The 19732-nt window shown below is 36.3% G+C and overlaps 1 protein-coding gene across 33 annotated transcripts in view; it reads left to right on the forward strand.

The window, feature by feature from the left end:
* LOC307187576 (uncharacterized protein) overlaps positions 1 to 19732 on the forward strand; it is a 791299-nt gene that overhangs the window by 431216 nt on the left and 340351 nt on the right. For 27 of the 33 annotated variants that reach the window (XR_013828648.1, XM_079923801.1, XM_079923799.1 and 24 more), the window contains 3 exons: positions 11299 to 11451; positions 13200 to 13269; positions 15929 to 16070. Coding sequence is in view for 30 of the 33 variants with exons in the window: in XM_079923801.1 (XP_079779927.1) it covers positions 16031 to 16070 (40 nt within the window). In the remaining 3 variants the exon portion in view is untranslated. Of the gene's footprint in view, positions 1 to 11298; positions 11452 to 13191; positions 13270 to 15928; positions 16071 to 19732 lie in introns of all 33 variants that reach the window. The other 6 variants (XR_013828646.1, XR_013828647.1, XM_079923788.1 and 3 more) reach the window with 4 other exon arrangements.

A 19732-nucleotide genomic window follows, 5' to 3' on the forward strand; every position in this document is an offset into this window, starting at 1 on the left:
TACATTATACAGAATAAGACCAATGCTTGAGTGGGTGTGAATTATAGATTAGCTTAAACATGTATACTTTGATTTAGAAACCATAACAAAAGATCTTTTCTTTATGACGAATGTAGCTTACAGGCATTTGCACACTATGGTGACAAAGTGGAAAACTCTAAATCAGTTGGTTAATTCATTTTCTACATGCTAATGCAAAACTAGAAAGATGAAAAGCACAAATAATTTTTAAAACATCTCCTCATAATTAGGGATGGGTTACCTGCCTGTCCTTTAAAACAAACGCTTAAGTAAGTGACTGTCCAGGGGTCCCACTAAGGTTTCTCAAATGACATATATCCCCCCTCCTTTTCTGGACTGATGATTTCTTTAAAAGCCATTCTCCAATTGTTGTTTTGCTTTCTCTGCTTTAATGTGGTCTATGGAGTTCATTAGATCCAGCGTGTTAATGGCATCAGCTGGGTTTAGGTTTCATTGCAGCTGAACCTCACCATCGCTAATCACTTAGCTAACATATGCCGATATCATGGTACCTAATGACTCCTTCTGCAGTGACTACTTTATATTCCCATATCTCCCCTTCTGGAAGACCAAAGTAACATTGATTATCAGTGTGAGCTGAAGAGGGTGGGAACACTGATGGCTTCCTCTCTCTTCGACAACAACATATGTACTTGGTTCAGGATCTTTCAGCTTTGCTGGGCATTTTCAGTGATCCGTTTTCATCCCCTCCTCCTTCCTATCCAGGTCATATGGTTGTCATATGAGGCAAAAATCAGGGGCTTCCATTTCCAAAACAGTATAGAATTTTTCCATTTGCTGCTCAGTTTTTGCATCCAACGTTGTCTAGGCTTTGAAGTGGCATAGCTCAGAGTCACGTTAGTTTACTTTCTGCAGTCTCATTGCTCCCTGGGGACATTGAGTGAGTGGGAAAACATTGCAGATGTATAAGGACAGTATATTGCTCTTCAGAATTTCTGGTATTCTGAGATAATTTTGATCTGTTTATCTTATTTTTGATTTTCTTTGATATTTGAGACCTGAATAAAAGGCACTGTCCAATCTTTTTCTCTGTTCCTTTTCTCCTAATGTCATTACAAAGGGAAAGATGAGGGCCTAACATTGAGGGGCTGCTGGCTTTCGGGGGGGAGGCAGTGGGCAGCAGCACAGTGTGATGGCAGAGAGAAATTCTGCTTCAAGGAAGATACTGCCCAATTTTTTAAACTTAATAGGATTAGTCATGGGAACTATTTTTAGCAGAAGTTCAACTTTATCCATGTATTTTAATGTGGGAAAATTGTGTCCTTTTCCCTCTGCTAATGTTTGATGTATTCCAGCCCTCCTGTGAGCGTGTTTGAGTATCTTAGGGGATCTGGAGTGGAGGAGAACTTCCTCTCGGATTCTCTCTGTTTTCTTTCGTGAAAATGACATTCCAAAGCTGTTTCACTTTCTGACAGGAAATGGAGCCTTGCCAAAAATGATTAAAGTCCGAGAAAGCATAACAGTTCCAAAGCTGCAGCCGTGCTTTAGGAGTCCTGAGTTTGACATGGTGTCAAACAAATGTGAAATATTGTTTAATAAATTTGAATAATTCAGAGATAGGAAAAAATCATTCTTGGCTTATAGCAGTAGTGGTTTGAATTAAGTATGTAAAAGACCATCTAATAAATTGAAATAAATACCTAAATACACTTATGTAAGGTTAGCCTAGCCTATGACTTTATTCCGTTATACTAGTTATATGTGTGAGATGAAAGTCTTATTTAAAATACATGTAAGTTTTAAAGGGTATACATTTCTGCAGTGTGTAAGGGAAACGACTTCTGCTTATGTGAACAAACCTGTGCATAAGGGATAATTTTTAAAGTTATAATTAATTCAAATAAATTCATCAATAAAATCACTTAGACTAAAATAGTTTTGTTTAAATAGACTAAATAATAATTGAAAACTTTAGTCAATATTTGGAATCATAAGCCCAAAGGCTTTTTATATAATAGCAGCCTCAATTATTTCACTGACAATCCCAGTTAAATTATTTTCCCTTTCCACCAGAGAATTATGCATTTGTGTAGTTAACTGTGTGCTCCCCCTTCTCACAAAACTGACCAAGAAAAAAAGCATCTCTCTCAAATCAATAAAAAATACTACTTAAAAAAACTCCTTGAGGGGCTTCCCTGGTGGCACAGTGGTTGAGAGTCCGCCTGCCGATGCAGGGGACACGGGTTCGTGCCCCGGTCTGGGAAGATCCCACATTCCCACATGTCGCGGAGCGGTTGGGCCCATGAGCCATGGCCGCTGAGCTTGTGCGTCCGGAGCCTTAAAAAAAAAAAAAAAAAAACCTCCTTGAGTAAAAAGCTTATAAAACATGGTATTTTTTTTAGCTCCTTTGAAAGACAATTATTAAAATAAACTAATTTTATTATTTATTCTTTTCACTCTTTTGGGTATATATTTGGAATATATGTTTTTGGTGCAAAAAGTTGAAAGTTTTCTGTATCTACTCACATTCAACGGACACTACAATTCATGACCACTTTTTAGACAAGCTAAATTGATTAGAGAAGTCATTCAATGTCATTGAGTACCATTTGTCACTTCATAAACAGCTACAATCTGCTGCCTACAAATGCAGAAGGACTGCCAAATAAATCACATCAAATGGTGGGAGTAGACAGTATCCCTTCATCTATAATTGGTACAGCCTCTCCTGTCACGTTTGTTCATTCTTGTGATTCTGGTGTGGATTGACACTGACATGGAAAGGGCAGCCACTGTCAAAGACGTTAGAGAGTCCGTGTTTCGGTGATGTACGTGCTAATAGATATCCATCATAATATTACATTAATGTCACCCATGTATCAAACGTACAACTTAACCATCTAGATATCAGATGATATGCCCATGTGGTTCCGTACTAACAGGAGATAAACTCTTTGACTTCGAAGGGAAATTGATAGATACCAGAGGAAATAACATGGTTAACAGATCTATAAGAAAACAGTACAAACATAGCTTGCATGTGCTGTTTCACTGGACATAATTGTAAAGCTCTATCGTTTACTTCCTGTCACATTTTCGTAAAATATGATCAGTAAATATATTATTTTTTTGCTCATCTCCAAACAGCTTCATTTTAAGAATTCTTTTTCTTTCCTTGTCAAGCAAAAAAAAATGGCCCCTATTACAATTAATGCTTTATATTATGTCCCAGGTTTAGGCTTTAATGAAAATCTGCTTGCTTAGGATGAAAACTCTTTCTCCCTGCAGTATCTGTGTGTGTGCAATGTGCGCCTGTGTATATAAGCACACGCAAACATACACGCAGGCTTTTGTATATATTATACCATACTGCCACACTAATGTTAAAAATTAACATAAATTAATGAAGACAATATACTTCCATAATATCAAGTCTTTAAACACTGTAGACTCCAGGGAGATGGAAATGGACTTCAGTTGTTGCTGAAACATCTCTAATATATTGAATTCCACTCTGCAGAGATAATGGCCATGTCCACATGACAAACTGGAAAATTCAGTATTACATTAGAACAGCTTTGTCCTATTGGACTTCTACTACTTGCCAGGAGCTTTGCAGATATTATCTCTTCCCATTTCACAGTAAGTAGGAGAGGTGGATATTTTTATTCCCATTTCCTAGGTGAGGAAATGGAGGCACCAAGAAAATAAATAAGGTACACAGCATCATCCAGAAAGAAAAAGAACTAAGATCCTGGGGTTTAGAACAGTCTGGATCCAAACCCTTTTACACAATGGTATGCCCTCAATCAGACTTTGAGAACTCAAAAAAATCTTTGAGAGATGAACATACAGTAATAATGCCAACAGAGAAAGGAGGCCAATTCGGATTCTCTGAAAAATTTCCCCTGTCTGAAGTACCACGTTACTTGATCTTGGGAGCAGAGGTGTCTGCAGAAATGGAAAATTCTCGATGAAAACTCAGGCTTGGGCTTGCAATACTCTTAGCCTCCCTCACTGTGGCATCCAAGATGAAAAGCCTGTCCAGAAGAAAGTGGATAGGTGTGGGACTGCTGGGGCTCACAAAGATGCTATTTAGTATGTGTATTAAAAGAAGCCAGTCATTCCAACAAAAGATTCTAATTTTACTGTTTAATTAGCCAGAATCCTCCACAATTTTTTTTTTTTTTTTTTTTTTTTTTTTTTTTTTTTTACTTTCTATGAAGAAAATAGCCCTTGGAAAAATGCAGGAATATTTTCCTTAGTAATGAACTATTGGAAGGGTCTGCTTCATTTTTCTGAAGGAGTTTATTCCCTAGAAAAAGTTGGATTCAACTGGAGACCTGGAGAGGAGTACATCATAAGAAAAAAGTTGCTGCAGCTTTTTTGAAAAGATCCATTACTAGAAAACATGATTTTTCTGTAGGTTGATTCAGTTAAATTCTATCAGCCATACTTGTTGGCATGGAATTTCTTTTAAAAAGGTATACTAAACCTATTGTTCTTTTCTAATAGATAGTCAAAAGGAAACAGACATGAATTCATTTGAAAATAGGTTTGGACAAATAAATGGCAGAAGTAATTCTGGTTACTTGATCTGAGTTACAAAAAATGGCATTCTCCTATTGATAAACAATGCAGAATTGACCAATATCCAAAGCAGGCAGCTTTCATGGGACTATGCTCATTGTCAACAAATGTTGGGAAAAGGTCAATGGTTAATTAAATAATCCATCACCTCAAGATAGAGAGTAGTTCTCAACTCTGACAATCAGTGACAGGAATATTAAAAGGTCAAGAAATGAGTTACAATATATTCTGTTTTGTTATTATGTATTATAAAGATGTGATTCTATTAAAGAAGTAGAGGGTAGAAAAGGTTCATATCCTACTAGAAACATGCTTTCTAAACAAATACATTTTGGATTATTTACTGATACGAATACTGTGAATTCTCCTGGAGCCAGAGGCTTCTTTGAATTTTTGTACTTTTTGAAAAAAAATGTTTTTTATAGAGAGTGTTTTGCCTCAATACTTGAAAAAGTACGTGAGGTGTAGTGGGGGTCGGGAGAAAAGCTTTTTTTTTGAGAATTACTTTCACTGGGGCTTGGTAATTTCAAACCGTTATTTGCTTTGTAAAAGAACATCTTTGCAAACGTGGTAGCTTTTAACTGCGGACTGCACTTTCTTCCGATGCTGGATAACTCAGTCACTCTCAGAGACCAGTAACATCTCCAATTTCCTTACATCAAGTCCAGAAAAACCCTTTTGTAAGTTAAACGTGCTACACAAACCTGACGTATCGATTTGACCTAATTTTCTTTTGCCAGGATTGGCTTCCTCATTATCCTTTCCAGACATTCGTTGTTGTTCTTGTTGTTTTACAATGGGAATTCTTATTTAATTTGGGCTGCCTTATCTAGCAAAATTTCTTTCTCCATTATCCTCCCTTATTCCTTCTTCCTGCCCCAGAGTGCCATTGATTCGTTCCGGGTTTTCAAGCTTCAAGTGTAAGCATTTCTTTTTTCTGTGCTGTAGGTTGACTAAACAAGAGACTACTCATTTTCGTCTTTCCACCAGCCTTTCTCCTTTACCTCTTGTGGCCAAAATATGGAACACAGACAACTAAAAGAGGTACCCCAGAATAACTGCTTTCCAGGAAGCCATAAATCATGTGTGATTAAAGTAATTGGCAACAATAGAAAGAAAACATGTTCCTGTGCTTTGGCTCTTTAGTTTTGAATGTGAGAGGAAACTGGTCACCAGTTGAGATCACCACAGGTTGAGGAGAGATAATGCTTTATTTGAATAGAAAAATGAAGCCTCTTACTTGTCCCTTGAGAAAGTGGGTCTTGTCGAGTAATGGTCTATGGCTCCGTCACTCTGCTGAAATGTTCATTTATATGGCTTCTAAATGAGGGGTGCTTCGCCAGGGACTTTGACCCATGACTGTGCATGGCTTTACCCCCTTGCTGTCTGGGTGAGTACTGCTGTTTCAAATATGGGCAAGTGTTATAAGATTATTTTATCTCTTACTGTAAAGCGTTTTGAGAGACTTTGTATGAGAGGCAATATAAAAATAAATTGAATTGAACTATGGCTTCACCTCCCCACTTTTTAGTGCTGAAACCTTTAGAGCAAAAAGTGCAGTGCTGTGACAAAGGACAAGATTAAGACGATGTCAGGAAAATGGTCAGCTCTGGAGAGCCCTGACCCTCCAGGAGGGGTGTGTGTGTGTGTGGTGTGTGTGTGTGTGTGTGTGTGTGTGTGTGTGTGTGGTGTGTTAGTTGTTGTCACATTTGCCTATGTGTTGGTTTAAACCCTTTCCACAACTGTGATAAATCATATTTGTGTCCTTAAGTTAGTTATTCTGAGTCATAAGATATCCAGAATCTACTTCCAGTTAATGCATTTCTATGAAGACAAGAAGACTTCTTAATTACACAAATACCTCTTTTACATAACATATCACTGTGCATTAAAAGCCCCCTGGTTAGCCTCCGAAAGGTGGAGGTCTGAACCATACCATATTACTTTCAGAATCCACAACTGCAATACTTTTTCTTTTAAAATAAAATAATCTTGGCTTAGGGTAATAGGTTTTTCCTGTAGAAATGTGATTTTGTATTTTATGACACTGCATCAATACATTATTTTAATAAATGGCTCTTGGTTCACCAGAAGTGCTGTATTTTGACAATATCAGCCAACCTTTTCATTTGTTTAAGCAGGAAAAGTAGGGTGCCAAAATAAAGCTACTCCAGAAGAATGTCTCAAGAATGTTTATGAAAACTCGGTTACAGCTACATTTATTAGAGTTAAAGCATAGTATTAATTTGTCATGCAGAATTCCAGGGAAGTGAGTAATTTCTGTATTTCTCTAAATGCCAGTGTTTCATATTTTGAGGTAACAATTGGCTTGTAAATATGAAACTAGCAACATAGACTATAATGTGACAAAAGGTATCAGAGATTTGTCATTATCTGGCAATAGTTATTGGATATATTTGCTGCCACGCTATGGCATTTCTCATAAAAGTAAGTTGGGGAATGAAAAGATTTATCACACCAGGCTCTCTGACAGTGGGCCAGAACTGTTAATGAATTAGATGATTTACTAGAGGTTAGAAGCGGCCATCCACTCCCTGTCTTCACAACACAGAGATTTCCTTAGCACACCTCATTCTTATCTCCATCAAGGCTCTCTGAGACTGTTTATGGATAAGCAGTTCAGTCCATGGAAGATCAGACGTTTTTCAAAGTTGTGACCACACTGACTATTAAGTTATCAAAATACGGAGAGCAAATCTCTTCCCGGACCCAGAATCTTTCTTGCTTATAAGGTTGCAGAGAGCTCTCCTCTGTAGATTTGTTGTTTATGACTCCTTTTAATCTCAAGCTCTCAACAATATTTTTGCATAGTGAGTAGATTATCCCAGGTATCCTGGGGATAAGTAGGAATATTATTGTCTCCTGGCAGTACATGGTGCCTCTGGGGCCTGAAAAAATGAATACCCCTTCAAAGGTGCTTATTATCTTAGGATGGCACAGAGACACTCATAGTCACTCATTTTTGTGTTTATTCTTTGTGGGACAGTGTGCTCTGGTTCAGAAGGGCCACTTTCCTAACCCAGAGTTAAGATAACAGAAATATATATATAATATATGCACACAAGAATGCATATATTGGCATTTCTCTTTTAAATGTTTCATTTCATAGAAAATACAGTTGTACTTAATAATTTATATGCAGAAGTAGAAACAAATCTCAGGAGCAAGACAGGAGGGAGAGATATAGTTTGCAGTTTATCAAGTTACAGGCCCTAATACCATATTTTTACTTCTGCCCTGCAGTAGACTGAATGTTTGTATCTCCCCCAGAATTCATATGTCAAAACCCTAATCTCCAGTGTGATGGTATTAGGAGGTGGGGCCTTTGGAAAGTAATTAGGTCATGAGGGTGGAGCCCTCATGAATGGGATTAGTGGCCTTATAAGAAGAGGCATGAGAGAGATGATGTCTCTCTCCACCCTGTGAAGACATAGTGAGAAGGCAATCATTCACAAATCAGGAAGAGGGCTCTCACCAGAACCTGACTGTGCTGGCACTCTGATCTTGGACTTCTAGCTCCCATACTCTGAGAAATAAATTTTTGTTATTTAAACAACCCAGTTTATGGTATGTCATAATAGCTGAACTGACTGCTTCCCTCTACCTCCACAATTGTATGTATTTTCCATTTAGACCATGACTCCATTTCTTTTTTTTAATTTTAATTTTTTTAAAAAATTAAGTATAGTTGATTTACAATGTTCTGTTAGTTTCAGGTGTACAGCAAAGTAATTCAGTTACATATATACATATGTATGCATACATACACACACTTATATATTCTTTTTCAGATTTTTTTCCATTATAGGTTATTACAAGATATTAAACATAGTTCCCTGTAGGTCCTTGTTGTTTATCTGTTTTATATATAGTATTGTGTATATGTTAATCCTAAACTCCTAATTTATCCCTCTCACCCCTTTCCCCTTCAGTAACTGTAAGTTTGTTCTTCATGTCTGTGAGTCTGTTTTGTAAATAAGTTCATTGGTATTATATTTTTAGATTCGACATATAAGTGGTACTTCATGATATTTGTCTTTGTCTGACTTACTTTACTTAGCATGATAATCTCTAGGTCCATCCATGTTGCTGCAAATGGCATTATCCCATTCTTTTTTATGGCTGAGTAGTATTCCATTATATATATATATATATATATATATATATATATATATATATATATATCTCAATCACATCTTCTTTATTCATTTGTTGAAGTGCATTTAGTTTGCTTCCATGTCTTGGCTTTGGTAAATAATGCTGCTATGAACATTGGGGTGCATGTATCTTTTTGAATTAGAGTTTTTGTCTTTTCTGGGTATATACCCAGGAGTGGGATTGCTGGATCATATGGTAACTATATATTTAGTTTTTTAAGGACGATTACTCCATTTCTAAATGGATTAATCAACAGCTAACATTATAGCCTGGGGCTTTACTGTATCACCTTTGTTCTCTTTTTCCCTCTGCTATACTTATGCACTGTCTCTGCAGCTACTGTGCATACATTCGCTGTGCACCAGGACACAAGATCATTTACTTTTGCTCAAATGTGCCTAGTGTTTTCATGACTATAGGCCTCCATTCATGCTGATCTCTAAGAGTAAAATCTCTTTCACCATCTCTGAGTATTGAAAACCCACTCATCTTCAGTCCTTCCATAAGCCAAGTGGCAGAGATGAGCCTCAGTTTTCCATCTGCGAAATGAGGAATATATAGCATTCCCTTTTATCATGATTTTGGCAATCACGTGAAAATGTTTGATACTCTAGTAAACTGCCCTGGTGTTCTTCAATTAATCACTTCTCTGAGAACCAGGAATATGTTGTACTCAAAACACTCAGCCTATTATACATGCATATGGAAATATCTTTTTCTATGCCTGTAGGCCTTGACGAAATGCTGAACATTATTTATGTCTATATAAATACCTAATACTTATAATATAGTGGGGGCTCTAGACTTAGTGGGAATTTAATAAATATTTTTAAAAATGGCCTGTCCCATATGTTCAATGTCCCAAATGTTCCAACATACATCTTGGACTATTTAGACCAGTACCAAATTGAACTTGGTATTAGTCCAATTCACCAAGTTTATTCTTGCTGCAATGCACCCATTACAATAAGTGCTCCTAGTTGCTACCTTTGGACATACTCTGCCAAAGAGACATGATATATGAAATACACCAACGTCACTTTTTAGTTCTGCATGACTTTCTTACAGTAACACCGTCCAACTGGCAAGTTGATGAAAGCCTAGAAATGGAACTTCATTTACAGGCTCTCCTGGTGCTTAAAGATCATACATTTACTGCTTCATTTGTAGCAATGTTTGTGCTGGTTTGTCTGTATTTCAGATAGCAACGCCATGAGCAAAATATTCATACTCCGTGGTGTGAGGGATACTTTACTTCAAGTGGCTTCTCTGATGCCAAAGTTACCATTTATGGCACAGAGAATGAAGGAGGAAATTAAAATATGTGACTTTGGTATTGCCACGTGCCAGCTGACATAGCATAATGTGACAGGCACACAAAAGAACTGTAAAACGCAAGACTTCTGAAGATGTGGTGGGCTCCTTTATCAGAATTTTAAGACTGGTTAAGATAAACTGTCTTTGCTTATTAATGGAGAGATTTGACACATTCCAGAAGCTGAGCTGTAGAGTCTCATTTTTTTCTCCATATCATTTAAGCATCATCTTTGATATCAACTGACCAGCTAGTGGACTAGGAACACCTTTGCCTTTTCAAAAATCTATACAAAAATGCCTCAAAGTGTTTTGGGTATATTTATATATCCACAACCTATTTTTCCCCCTCAGAGGAAGCTGGCCTCTTCAAAATGTGTATGGAGACACAACTTTTGTATTGGCAGCTTAGTGTCCCACTCAAAACCACATCCTGCAAGGCACTGAGTGAGAGACCAGAGAATCCTCGTGACGCCATCTTTAGGTTGAGATCACATGGCTCTGAATAAGCCTGCTCTAGAGCTAGTAATTTTAGGTTTAAACATTTGCCAAATTGAGTTTCTCCAAACTGCATGTACCTTTCACCTCTGCCAATCAAACACAGAAGTTTAAACTATATGGAAGGAAAAGAGCAGCAGACCCCTCCAAATATCCATTATGCTTATATTTTGAAGAAAGAAATGGAAAAAAAAATTTTTTTTTTAAAGAAAGAGGTAAAGTTCGGCTCTCAGGCAGGGGCTTTCAAGTTCTCATATGTCTCAATGAAAGCCAACCTAATTAGTATAAATCAGAATTTTGTATTATAGACATTCGAGTATAATGAGTTCTATTATGACAGATTGCAGTAGGTAAGATACATGCTATTCAATGGAAAAAAATAAATATGATTCATTTCTTCAGTAGAGGATGCTTATTTATAGTGCAATATATATCTACCTCCACTTTGACATTAAAGTTTTGACAGTTTTTTAACTATAAAATTTGATATTGTTGTGGCAGCTGCACTATTCAAATGATAGCTGCAGTACAGCTGCTATCAGTGAAGGAGATTTATTGCTTCCCTACATGGATAAGGATATATGCATATTTACTTTTAGTTTTATTGCTGATGTCCTGTATTTTAATGACACAAGGTGAGATAAAAGAACATTATAATCAAGAAGCCCTGCAAATGGCATACTTCTTATGAAACTTTGTTTTAACTGTATACAAATTCCCTGTCTTTTCTTTCAGTGAAACAGCCTAAATTGGTAGAGAGCTTATACTCCTGCAAACTCCCTTATGCTTGTTTTTGGCATTTCTTTCACCAAAGACCCTGGAGAGGAGAAGAAAGGAAGGGAGGGGAGTAGACAAGATAGGACAAACGAGAAAAGAGAAGAGAGATGAGTGAGTAACGTAAAGTAGTTCAAATAATTTTGTGTGTGTGTGTGTGTGTGTGTGTGTGTGTGTGTGGTAACTAATTCCTGACGGAGGGTGGTTGATTTGAAACTTGGGATTCAACTTCAAGCCAGTTTGGAAGCACATAACTTGCTGCTCAATAGACAATAAAGAAAAGGGATTGAAAGTTGAAAAACTTTTTTTCCAACTGATTTTGTCTCTTATTCTTTTTCTTAATATTGTCTTGAGCCAATAACCTAGTGACAGATGGGTAGAATTCACAGTTCTTGGCAGTTTTGATTAGATCCGATAAGCATTCAGATCTATTTGGTATTGAAACAGAGTTGGAAATCACATGAAGACAGCCTTTCTCAGAAGAGTCCCATTACTTGGTAGTTTCTGATGGGTTGAAAGTACTGCTAGGAGGGTCTTTGGAGTATTTGGGGATTTCATGATTGATATCAGGCAACACAGAAGTGCCTGATGTGCTTTCAATGGTATTAATGACATTCTGTAAGACAGAGAAAAGTTTTGATGTGTTCTTTCATTATCCCAAATCCTTGAACTTTCCCATATACTCATTTCCTCCTCTCATTTTTTTTTGTTTAGACTTGTGGGTTTAGAATGCTATTTTAATTATTCCTATTTAAACACTAATAAATCTGTGAAATTAGCAGATTTATGCACCCTACAGCATATGAGATTTAAGGAGACCTGTTTTGATCTTTCAATTACCAGAGAAGTATTTTATAGCTCTCAAAATTTCATCACATACCTATTAGAAAATAAACTGGCAATTCAAAAGTTGTTAAGTAAGGAGACCAGGTTATTTTACCTGTACTTATAGAAAATGAAAAGACAGATTCCTGCTGTCTCTTTCCTCTTTTTCTCAGTCATCTGGTAGCATTGTTGGTATTTTAAGCTAATTTGATGTTTTAGGTACTCACTTTTGCACTATAGTCCTATGTGGGGATTGTTCTTTACTCTTTAGCCATATGTAAAACACATTTCCTTTATATATTTATCAGACTGCAACTCCTAAAAAGTTCATAGGTGTCTTTTTAACAAAGTCCAAATTGCCGCCCTTCTGAATTAGACAGTTTTGGTACATGAATTATTGTTCCTGTAATAATTGCTTGCAACTGAATAACACATGGAGACCATCTTCGATAAATATAGAAATAACTGAGTTTGCTAAATAGTCTTTGCATTATTTCATTATAAAGTTATGCCAGTCAATTAACTCCAGCATGTGAACACATTATGCATCAAATACTGAAATGAAAACATGAGGATCTTACGGCCTTGAATGATTTGATACCTGTTTTGTGGGGGATAGTGGGAGGGAGGTACTCACCTCCTTATTTCCTCATGCATAAATGTCTTGGTTTAAAAATACTTATTAAAAATATGAGTAAATCTCCAAGATAACTATTTTTTAGTACCAGTCACCCTACCCTCCATCACTAGCCCCACTTCCCACCGTATAACCGGGCAACCAATGACAGATTTTACTCCTAATGGATATTTTACCCAGATCCATTTTAAAGATTATGGACATATGGGTTCTAATTTTCAGGTGTTTTCTAAATAAACCTTTAGTGTGTATGTGTGCTTATGGTAATTCAGTTTTCTCGTTGATGTGAAAAAACCTATAAAAATGTAGAATTTCATACATTCCCGTTAAGATTTTAATATTAAACATTATAAGTGACAGCACTTATCAAAAGTATGAAATTTTACTTTGAGTTGTACAGATGAGAAGACTTCTGGTGAAGAGAAAATCATCACATGAATAAGATTACAAATAAATTTAAATTATTTTTGGTAAGTGCTTAACCATATTTTATCCTAAAATTAGTCCTGTCACTTGATTAAAAGTAATGACATCTTTGCTTCAGTAAACTTAACATAATAATAATAATTATTGTAATAATTTAAAAGTAATCATTTGCTTTTCATTTATTTATTTCGAATTCCGTAGCCTAAAGATGCTGCAGGAACTTAACTGATTGATGGATTGATTTCAGTTTAATTTATGCTTCCTCAGCACACTTGGATTGATCATTTTTGATAGGATCACCTGATCACCAGTTAGTTAGTAACTGGAAATTTGAGTAAGCCGTCATATATCCAATTTTAAACTTTGAAGAAGTTTGTAAATGGTCCCTCTCTAAAGTGGGCAGGTAAAGTTGAAGGATTAAAAATTTTCAAATTCATTTTCATTGAGGATGCATTGTCCCTTTTCTCATGGAGAAGAATGGCTGCATCATCCTTTGCTTCCAAGTAGTGACTGCATTTGGGGTTGGATGGGTGAGAGGGTGGTGGTATGAAGAAGTAATTAAGAAACCTGGTCCTGTATTGGGAATTTGAAAGCATCCTAGCATGTCATTCCTACAGCAAACCTAGAAAATAGTATGATTGGACATGTTAAGTAACTGAGGAATAGAGAAATTAGGTAAGTTGTATTAGGTCACCTAGCTATATGAGGCACAGTCAACATGCAGGAGCTGCCAGAATAATCGTTGAGACTGTAGACAAACGTTCTCCAATAGATATATGCGAGCCACAGATACAAGCCTCATATATAATTTTAAGTTTTCTAGTTACATGCAAAGAGTAAAAGGAAACAGGTGGAATTAATTCCAATAATGTATTTTACCAAATGTACCTTTTTTATTTCAAGATATGATAAAATTACTATTAATACGTTACATTTTTCTCATACTGTACAAAATTCAGTGTATATCTTCACTTACAACATGTCTCATTTTGAGCTAGTCACATGTCAAGGGCTCAGTAACTGTATGGCTGGTGGGTACCATATTGGACAACATAGCATTAGAGTCCTTGAGGAAACCAAAAGTGGCACACACAGTATTGTAATTGATTAACTAGTAATCATTGAATCATTAACTAGTAATCAATGAAAATGGCCAGAAATTCCAGAGAAAATGATCCTCCTGACATAAACATTAATTTAGGGCCATGCACGGGTGGTTTCGTTAGGGAAGAATATATTTCCTAAGGGAAAATGCTACCTTGATAAATAAATTAGAGCACAGAATAGCACAGAGATGTTCAAGTCTGCTAGTTGGTGAAGCTCAAGAGACATGGTTTCCTGCCTTCATAATCTTATTAATTCAATCAACAAAGATTGTTAAGTGCTACTGTTAGGAAAGGATCGCTACCCGAGGTGCACAGAAGACAATACTATGGCACTGGCTTTTGAGAAAAGAAAGGCCTTTATTGTGAGGTCCACTGGCGAGGAGACAGGAGGCAGGGCTCAAATCTGTCTCTCCTATCCAGGGTTCAGGGTGAAATTTAAGGAGTTAGGAGAATTTCATACTTGGAAGCTGACTGGCTGGTTTTGAATTAGTAATCAAGCTACTTGGGCTCCTGAAAGCCAGATTTTTCTTATTGAAGGATTTGCTTTGTAAAGAGCTCTGGTGGCAACATTTCTATTCTTTGAGTTCTGTAGGCTGAAGATTCTTGTTCTGAGGTCATGATGGAGACACATATTCCTGTCTTGCTTATGTGTAGTGATGTCTCTGTAAAATAACTCCAGGTTTGATTAATCAACAACCTGTTTTAAAGAAGCAAAACCAGTTTAAAGTGGTCAGTGTTTTATGTGTTATTTCACCACTGTCTCTGAACTGCACTAGGTATCAGAAAATAAAAACATAAATATGATGTCTGTCTAGCCCATTGTTCCAAGAGGTCTGCCTCCTAGCCTGTGATATGCCAACATATACATTCAAAGGGAGAGGACAAGTTTTTTTTAAAACTGGACATCAACAAATATTCAAAGTGACTGAAGGACCATCCCAGCTATACCAGCTAGCTCAATGCCAGAGACATTATCTGTACGTACAAAAGGCAACCAATCTAGCAAAGAAAAGCAGTAAAAAAGTTCATCTAGAAAATGGCCAGGTCCAACTGTTAACATATGGCCTTCGTGGCTGGGAAGATTTTAGAGTCTGCAAAAAGGGATTGGCAGTGAAATAAGTTCACCTAAAGAGGATAGAGGATACAGGTGTTTAATGGCTGGTGTAATTAATCAGTAGCTCTGCTTATAATTTAACTATATTGGTTTTTAAGTTCTTTTTAAATAATTGCTTTCTTCCATGTGGATTTCCTCACCCAATAAAATGAGAATAATGTGCATCTACCTCATAAGGCTGCTGTACAAAATAAATTAAGAACATGTCTCTGGTATATCATGGCCTGGGTTCAAACCTTGGATCTGCCTCTTACTCTCTGTGTGATGTGGGATGAGTTACTTACGTTCCCCATTCCTCAGTTTTATCACTGTGAAAGGAGGTCAATGACCCTTTCACTCACTGGTTTTATTGAAGATTAAATTAATCAATAAACGCAAAAAGATTAGAATATTGCCTAGCACCTAATTGCTTAGTGGGTATTAGTAGTTATTATCATCATTATTAAAATTACCTGGGGAATTTTAAATGATACCCTTTCCAAGATTCTATTTCATAGCTGCTGATTTGGCTTCTTGGGAATCTCTAGTGCTGTGAAGTTCCTCAGTGGGTCTGAGGACCATGGAGTTTGGAAACCACCCTGATGGATGGAGGAAAAGTATGCCAGAGAAGTCAAACATCCTCAAGGTGAGTTGTCAATCACAACAGCAGTGATTTTGTCTGGGCCCCGCCCTAGCATCACCAAGAAATTTTAAACACCTGGACAGCCCCCAGACCAATTAAATCAGAATCTGGAGGTGGGTTCCAACTATCAGTATTTCAAAAGCTCCTGAAGTGGTAGCAGTGCATGAAGAGGGTCGAGCACCCATGAACTAAGGTATGTTTAAATTCCACATTCTAAATTTTTTTTTTTTGGAAAAATGCTTCTAAGGTTTAAGATGATGGCAAATTGACATAAAAAATAGCACATTAAGAAGAGCATTGTGAAAAGGGTACTTAACTGACCCAGTGTTATCTTTCGCTGCCCTTTTTTATATGGATGAATAAAGACAGATAGGAGTTAATTGCTCTTCAGTTAGATCGAGGTCAGTCTTTTGTACTGGAGTCTTAGAAGTAGGTTAAACAGGAAGGTATTACTTGCACTACTGTACTTAACCTTGACTTAGGTCATTTAATGCAGTGTTTCCTAAACTTAGTTGAGCATAAGAATCACCTAGGAAGCAACTTCAAACATAGATAGCTCAGCCTCACCTCAAAAGACTTTTATTTGATGGGTTTAAGATAGGACCCAGGAATTTGAGTTCCTTGAAAGCTTCCCAGATAATCCTTATGATATTATTGTCATTTGCTATATGTAGTGAATCAAGGTACTAATGGTGGCAAAATTGATGCTTTTAGTAATCAGAAAATGTTGGCTTAATAAAAGAAAACCAGTAGTTAATTGTTTCCCCTCTGGCATACAGTTAGCTAAATAGACCTGCCCAGGCCATGACTTATCTAGAAAATGACTGTTTCCTATCTCCTGTTTGGTAATTGGTATCCAATAGGATCAAATATTATGAACAACTTACTAATGACAGAGAGCAATTTCTAGGCACTTTGTTATATAATTAATTCTCACCACAGTCCTTTGGGTAAGAAATATTGCCTCCATTTTACAAATTGGGAAACCAAAGCCTCAAATGGTTAAATAATTTAGTTGCAATCATATAACAGGTAAAAGTAATGGGACCTGAATTAGAATCCAGGTCTATGTAACTTCAAACCTATGCTGATAAAATTAGTGAGCATCAATATCCAACGAATGCCGCTCCTAACAAGAATCAGTGGCAGACAAAAATAGCCAACCCCCAACGTAAATATTTTGGTATGTATTCATTCTGACATAAATTAAAAAATAATTTTCCTGTTATGCATGAAGTCTGAGCAGTGAGAAAATAAAGGTTTTTTTAAAAAAATATTTCTCTAAGCAGTTGGGTTTAAGAGGCTCTGTATACGCATGCCCCTAATTTCATGTGTTTACAATGAATGTGATCATCACAGTCAACCAAGACAGACCTCTGTGATGAAGAATGGCTGACTCCTTTAATAAGGTGTTTCAAATGACTATTAAGTAAGTCCTTAAGGAGCAGCAATTTACACCCTCAAATAAGCTTTGGAGTCAAATTTAGGAAAAAGTGGAGAGAGTTTTCTAAAAGACCCATAATATTTCCATAACCTTAAGGCAATATAGACTGACCTTGCTCTAACAATGAAATTCAAGGGGCAAAAGATGCTCCAAGTAATAATGAGAAGGAATGATATTGCAAGTTTTGTTATCTGAAAATATATGTTTTAAATTACTATTTGCTCCTTTGGACATTTTGAGTCTGTTTAGGCACAGGCTTGGTCTGTGGCATTGGGATTTAACCTTCCTGTAGTGAATCAGATGTCCTTCCTTGTGCTCCAGTAGAACCTTGTGTCTAGTATCATTGCCAGCCTAGTATTCAATAGTTCATCTGCTATCTGGGCTTGATCACGTTTGCCAGTGTCTAGCTCACAGTCAGACATCTGGCTGGCTCTCAGTAAATGTCTGTTGGAAGAATGAGTTGATGGGATTTATGGAATGAAGAGCTTGGAAGTTTGGAACTGAGCCATGATCTTTCTAATCGGATTCTTTACTCAGCAGTAGAGTTCTTTGAACCTTGCTTCCAATCATCTAGTAGCTCATGGAATGACTACATGCTATTGAAAATTTTTTTAATCCCTCAAGGGAGCAGTTGGTTGGATTCAGGTGTCTATAACTTATGGGTAGGCCTGAAAACACTTTCAATTTAAAAAAGAAAAGTATCTATTATTCTGACTTTTGATAAGAAGTTAAAAACATACCTGAAAAAGACACTGCAGTTGGAGCTACTCTAAGGAGTTTAAATAGGTATATACATGGCTTTGCATTAGAGCATAGCACTACTGTTTGACAGGCTAAAAAATGAAGAGCAAGTAGCAACAGTGGCATATGATATATTCAAAAAGACTGAAAAATGTATTCTTTGACCAAATGGTGTAAATTAAAGTAAGCTGTCAAATTGACAGCTCAATCATGCCATCTTCACAGTAACACATATTGTACCATGGTGGAAATTGTTTCAATTTTATAGAGAAATATGAGATCTGAGGAAAAATAGCCTGAAATGCTTTTTTTGCAATTTTAGAATCATCATGAGTTTCTAGAATCCACTCCAAACATAGCCAGAAGAATAACCATAATAAATCATGATAATTTATATCATAGCTTATTTTGGGGAAGTAGCATCAGATACACTTCATACTACTTACTCAAACTATAATTATTTTCATTAAACTATAAAATTGCTTACAGCAGATTTACTCTAAACACATAAAATCATATCCTTAACAATGAGCGCTACTAGACCACAAGTGTTCACAATAACTGAAGTCAAGTGTAAAATAGCGGTCCTTGATTTATACTTTTTAATTATATATCTTTGTAGACATAATCAATGTACTTTTGTGGGTTTATAATATATTCCTTTTTATTTTGTTGAAACATCCGACAGGCTTATTCGGTCTCCATCCTGTTAATTAAAAGGTAGTATCAAAAGAAACTTATGAAAATGATATCAGGTGCCTATTAACACAAAATCCCAAATAGTTTGCGTCTGTCCAGAGTACAGATTAATCCAGAAATGAGGGGTCTGGGGGAAAAGCTGATGGGTTTTGTGCTTTCCAAAATGGGGAGGTGATAAGAAAGGTGGTTGAATAATTGAAAATTGAGGAGATCTAAATATTGCTCTGCTATGAGTGATATATTTCATACAAGATAAGGGAAAAACTGGGATATTGAAAGCAGTACATTTGAAATTGTATACCTTCCAATATTCTTGTTGTTACCAAAATATATATTTACCAGTTACCTCTATGGCTTTTTTTTTTAACTGCTGTCTTTGCCAACCCAAGAAATGTTTGTCTTTGGAAACTTTGTTCCACCCTGTGATATCCGGGAATTTCACTTAATACCTGTGGTGTGTTTTTTTGAGTAGAAGAGAATATGACACTTAATGGTAGGGAAAATGATATTTCTTAGAGAAAAGCTTATCAGTTGGTTCTTTTTGCTGAGAGTCCTACTCACTGCCATCTGTATAGATACACACACACACACACATATATATATACGTACATACATATATATGCCTTGATGTATATATATATAAATATATATAATTTGGAATCACTCATAATAAATCAGTTTGTTCCTTGGTCAAATTGTGTTTCTATTTGAAAACTACTGTCTTGAACACATTTTTTTGAAGGAATAGAAACAAAATTCAGGAAAAAAATCTGTGTTAATA

This window comes from Stenella coeruleoalba (genome assembly GCF_951394435.1).
Source record: "Stenella coeruleoalba genome assembly, chromosome: 6".
Lineage (NCBI taxonomy): Eukaryota > Metazoa > Chordata > Mammalia > Artiodactyla > Delphinidae > Stenella > Stenella coeruleoalba.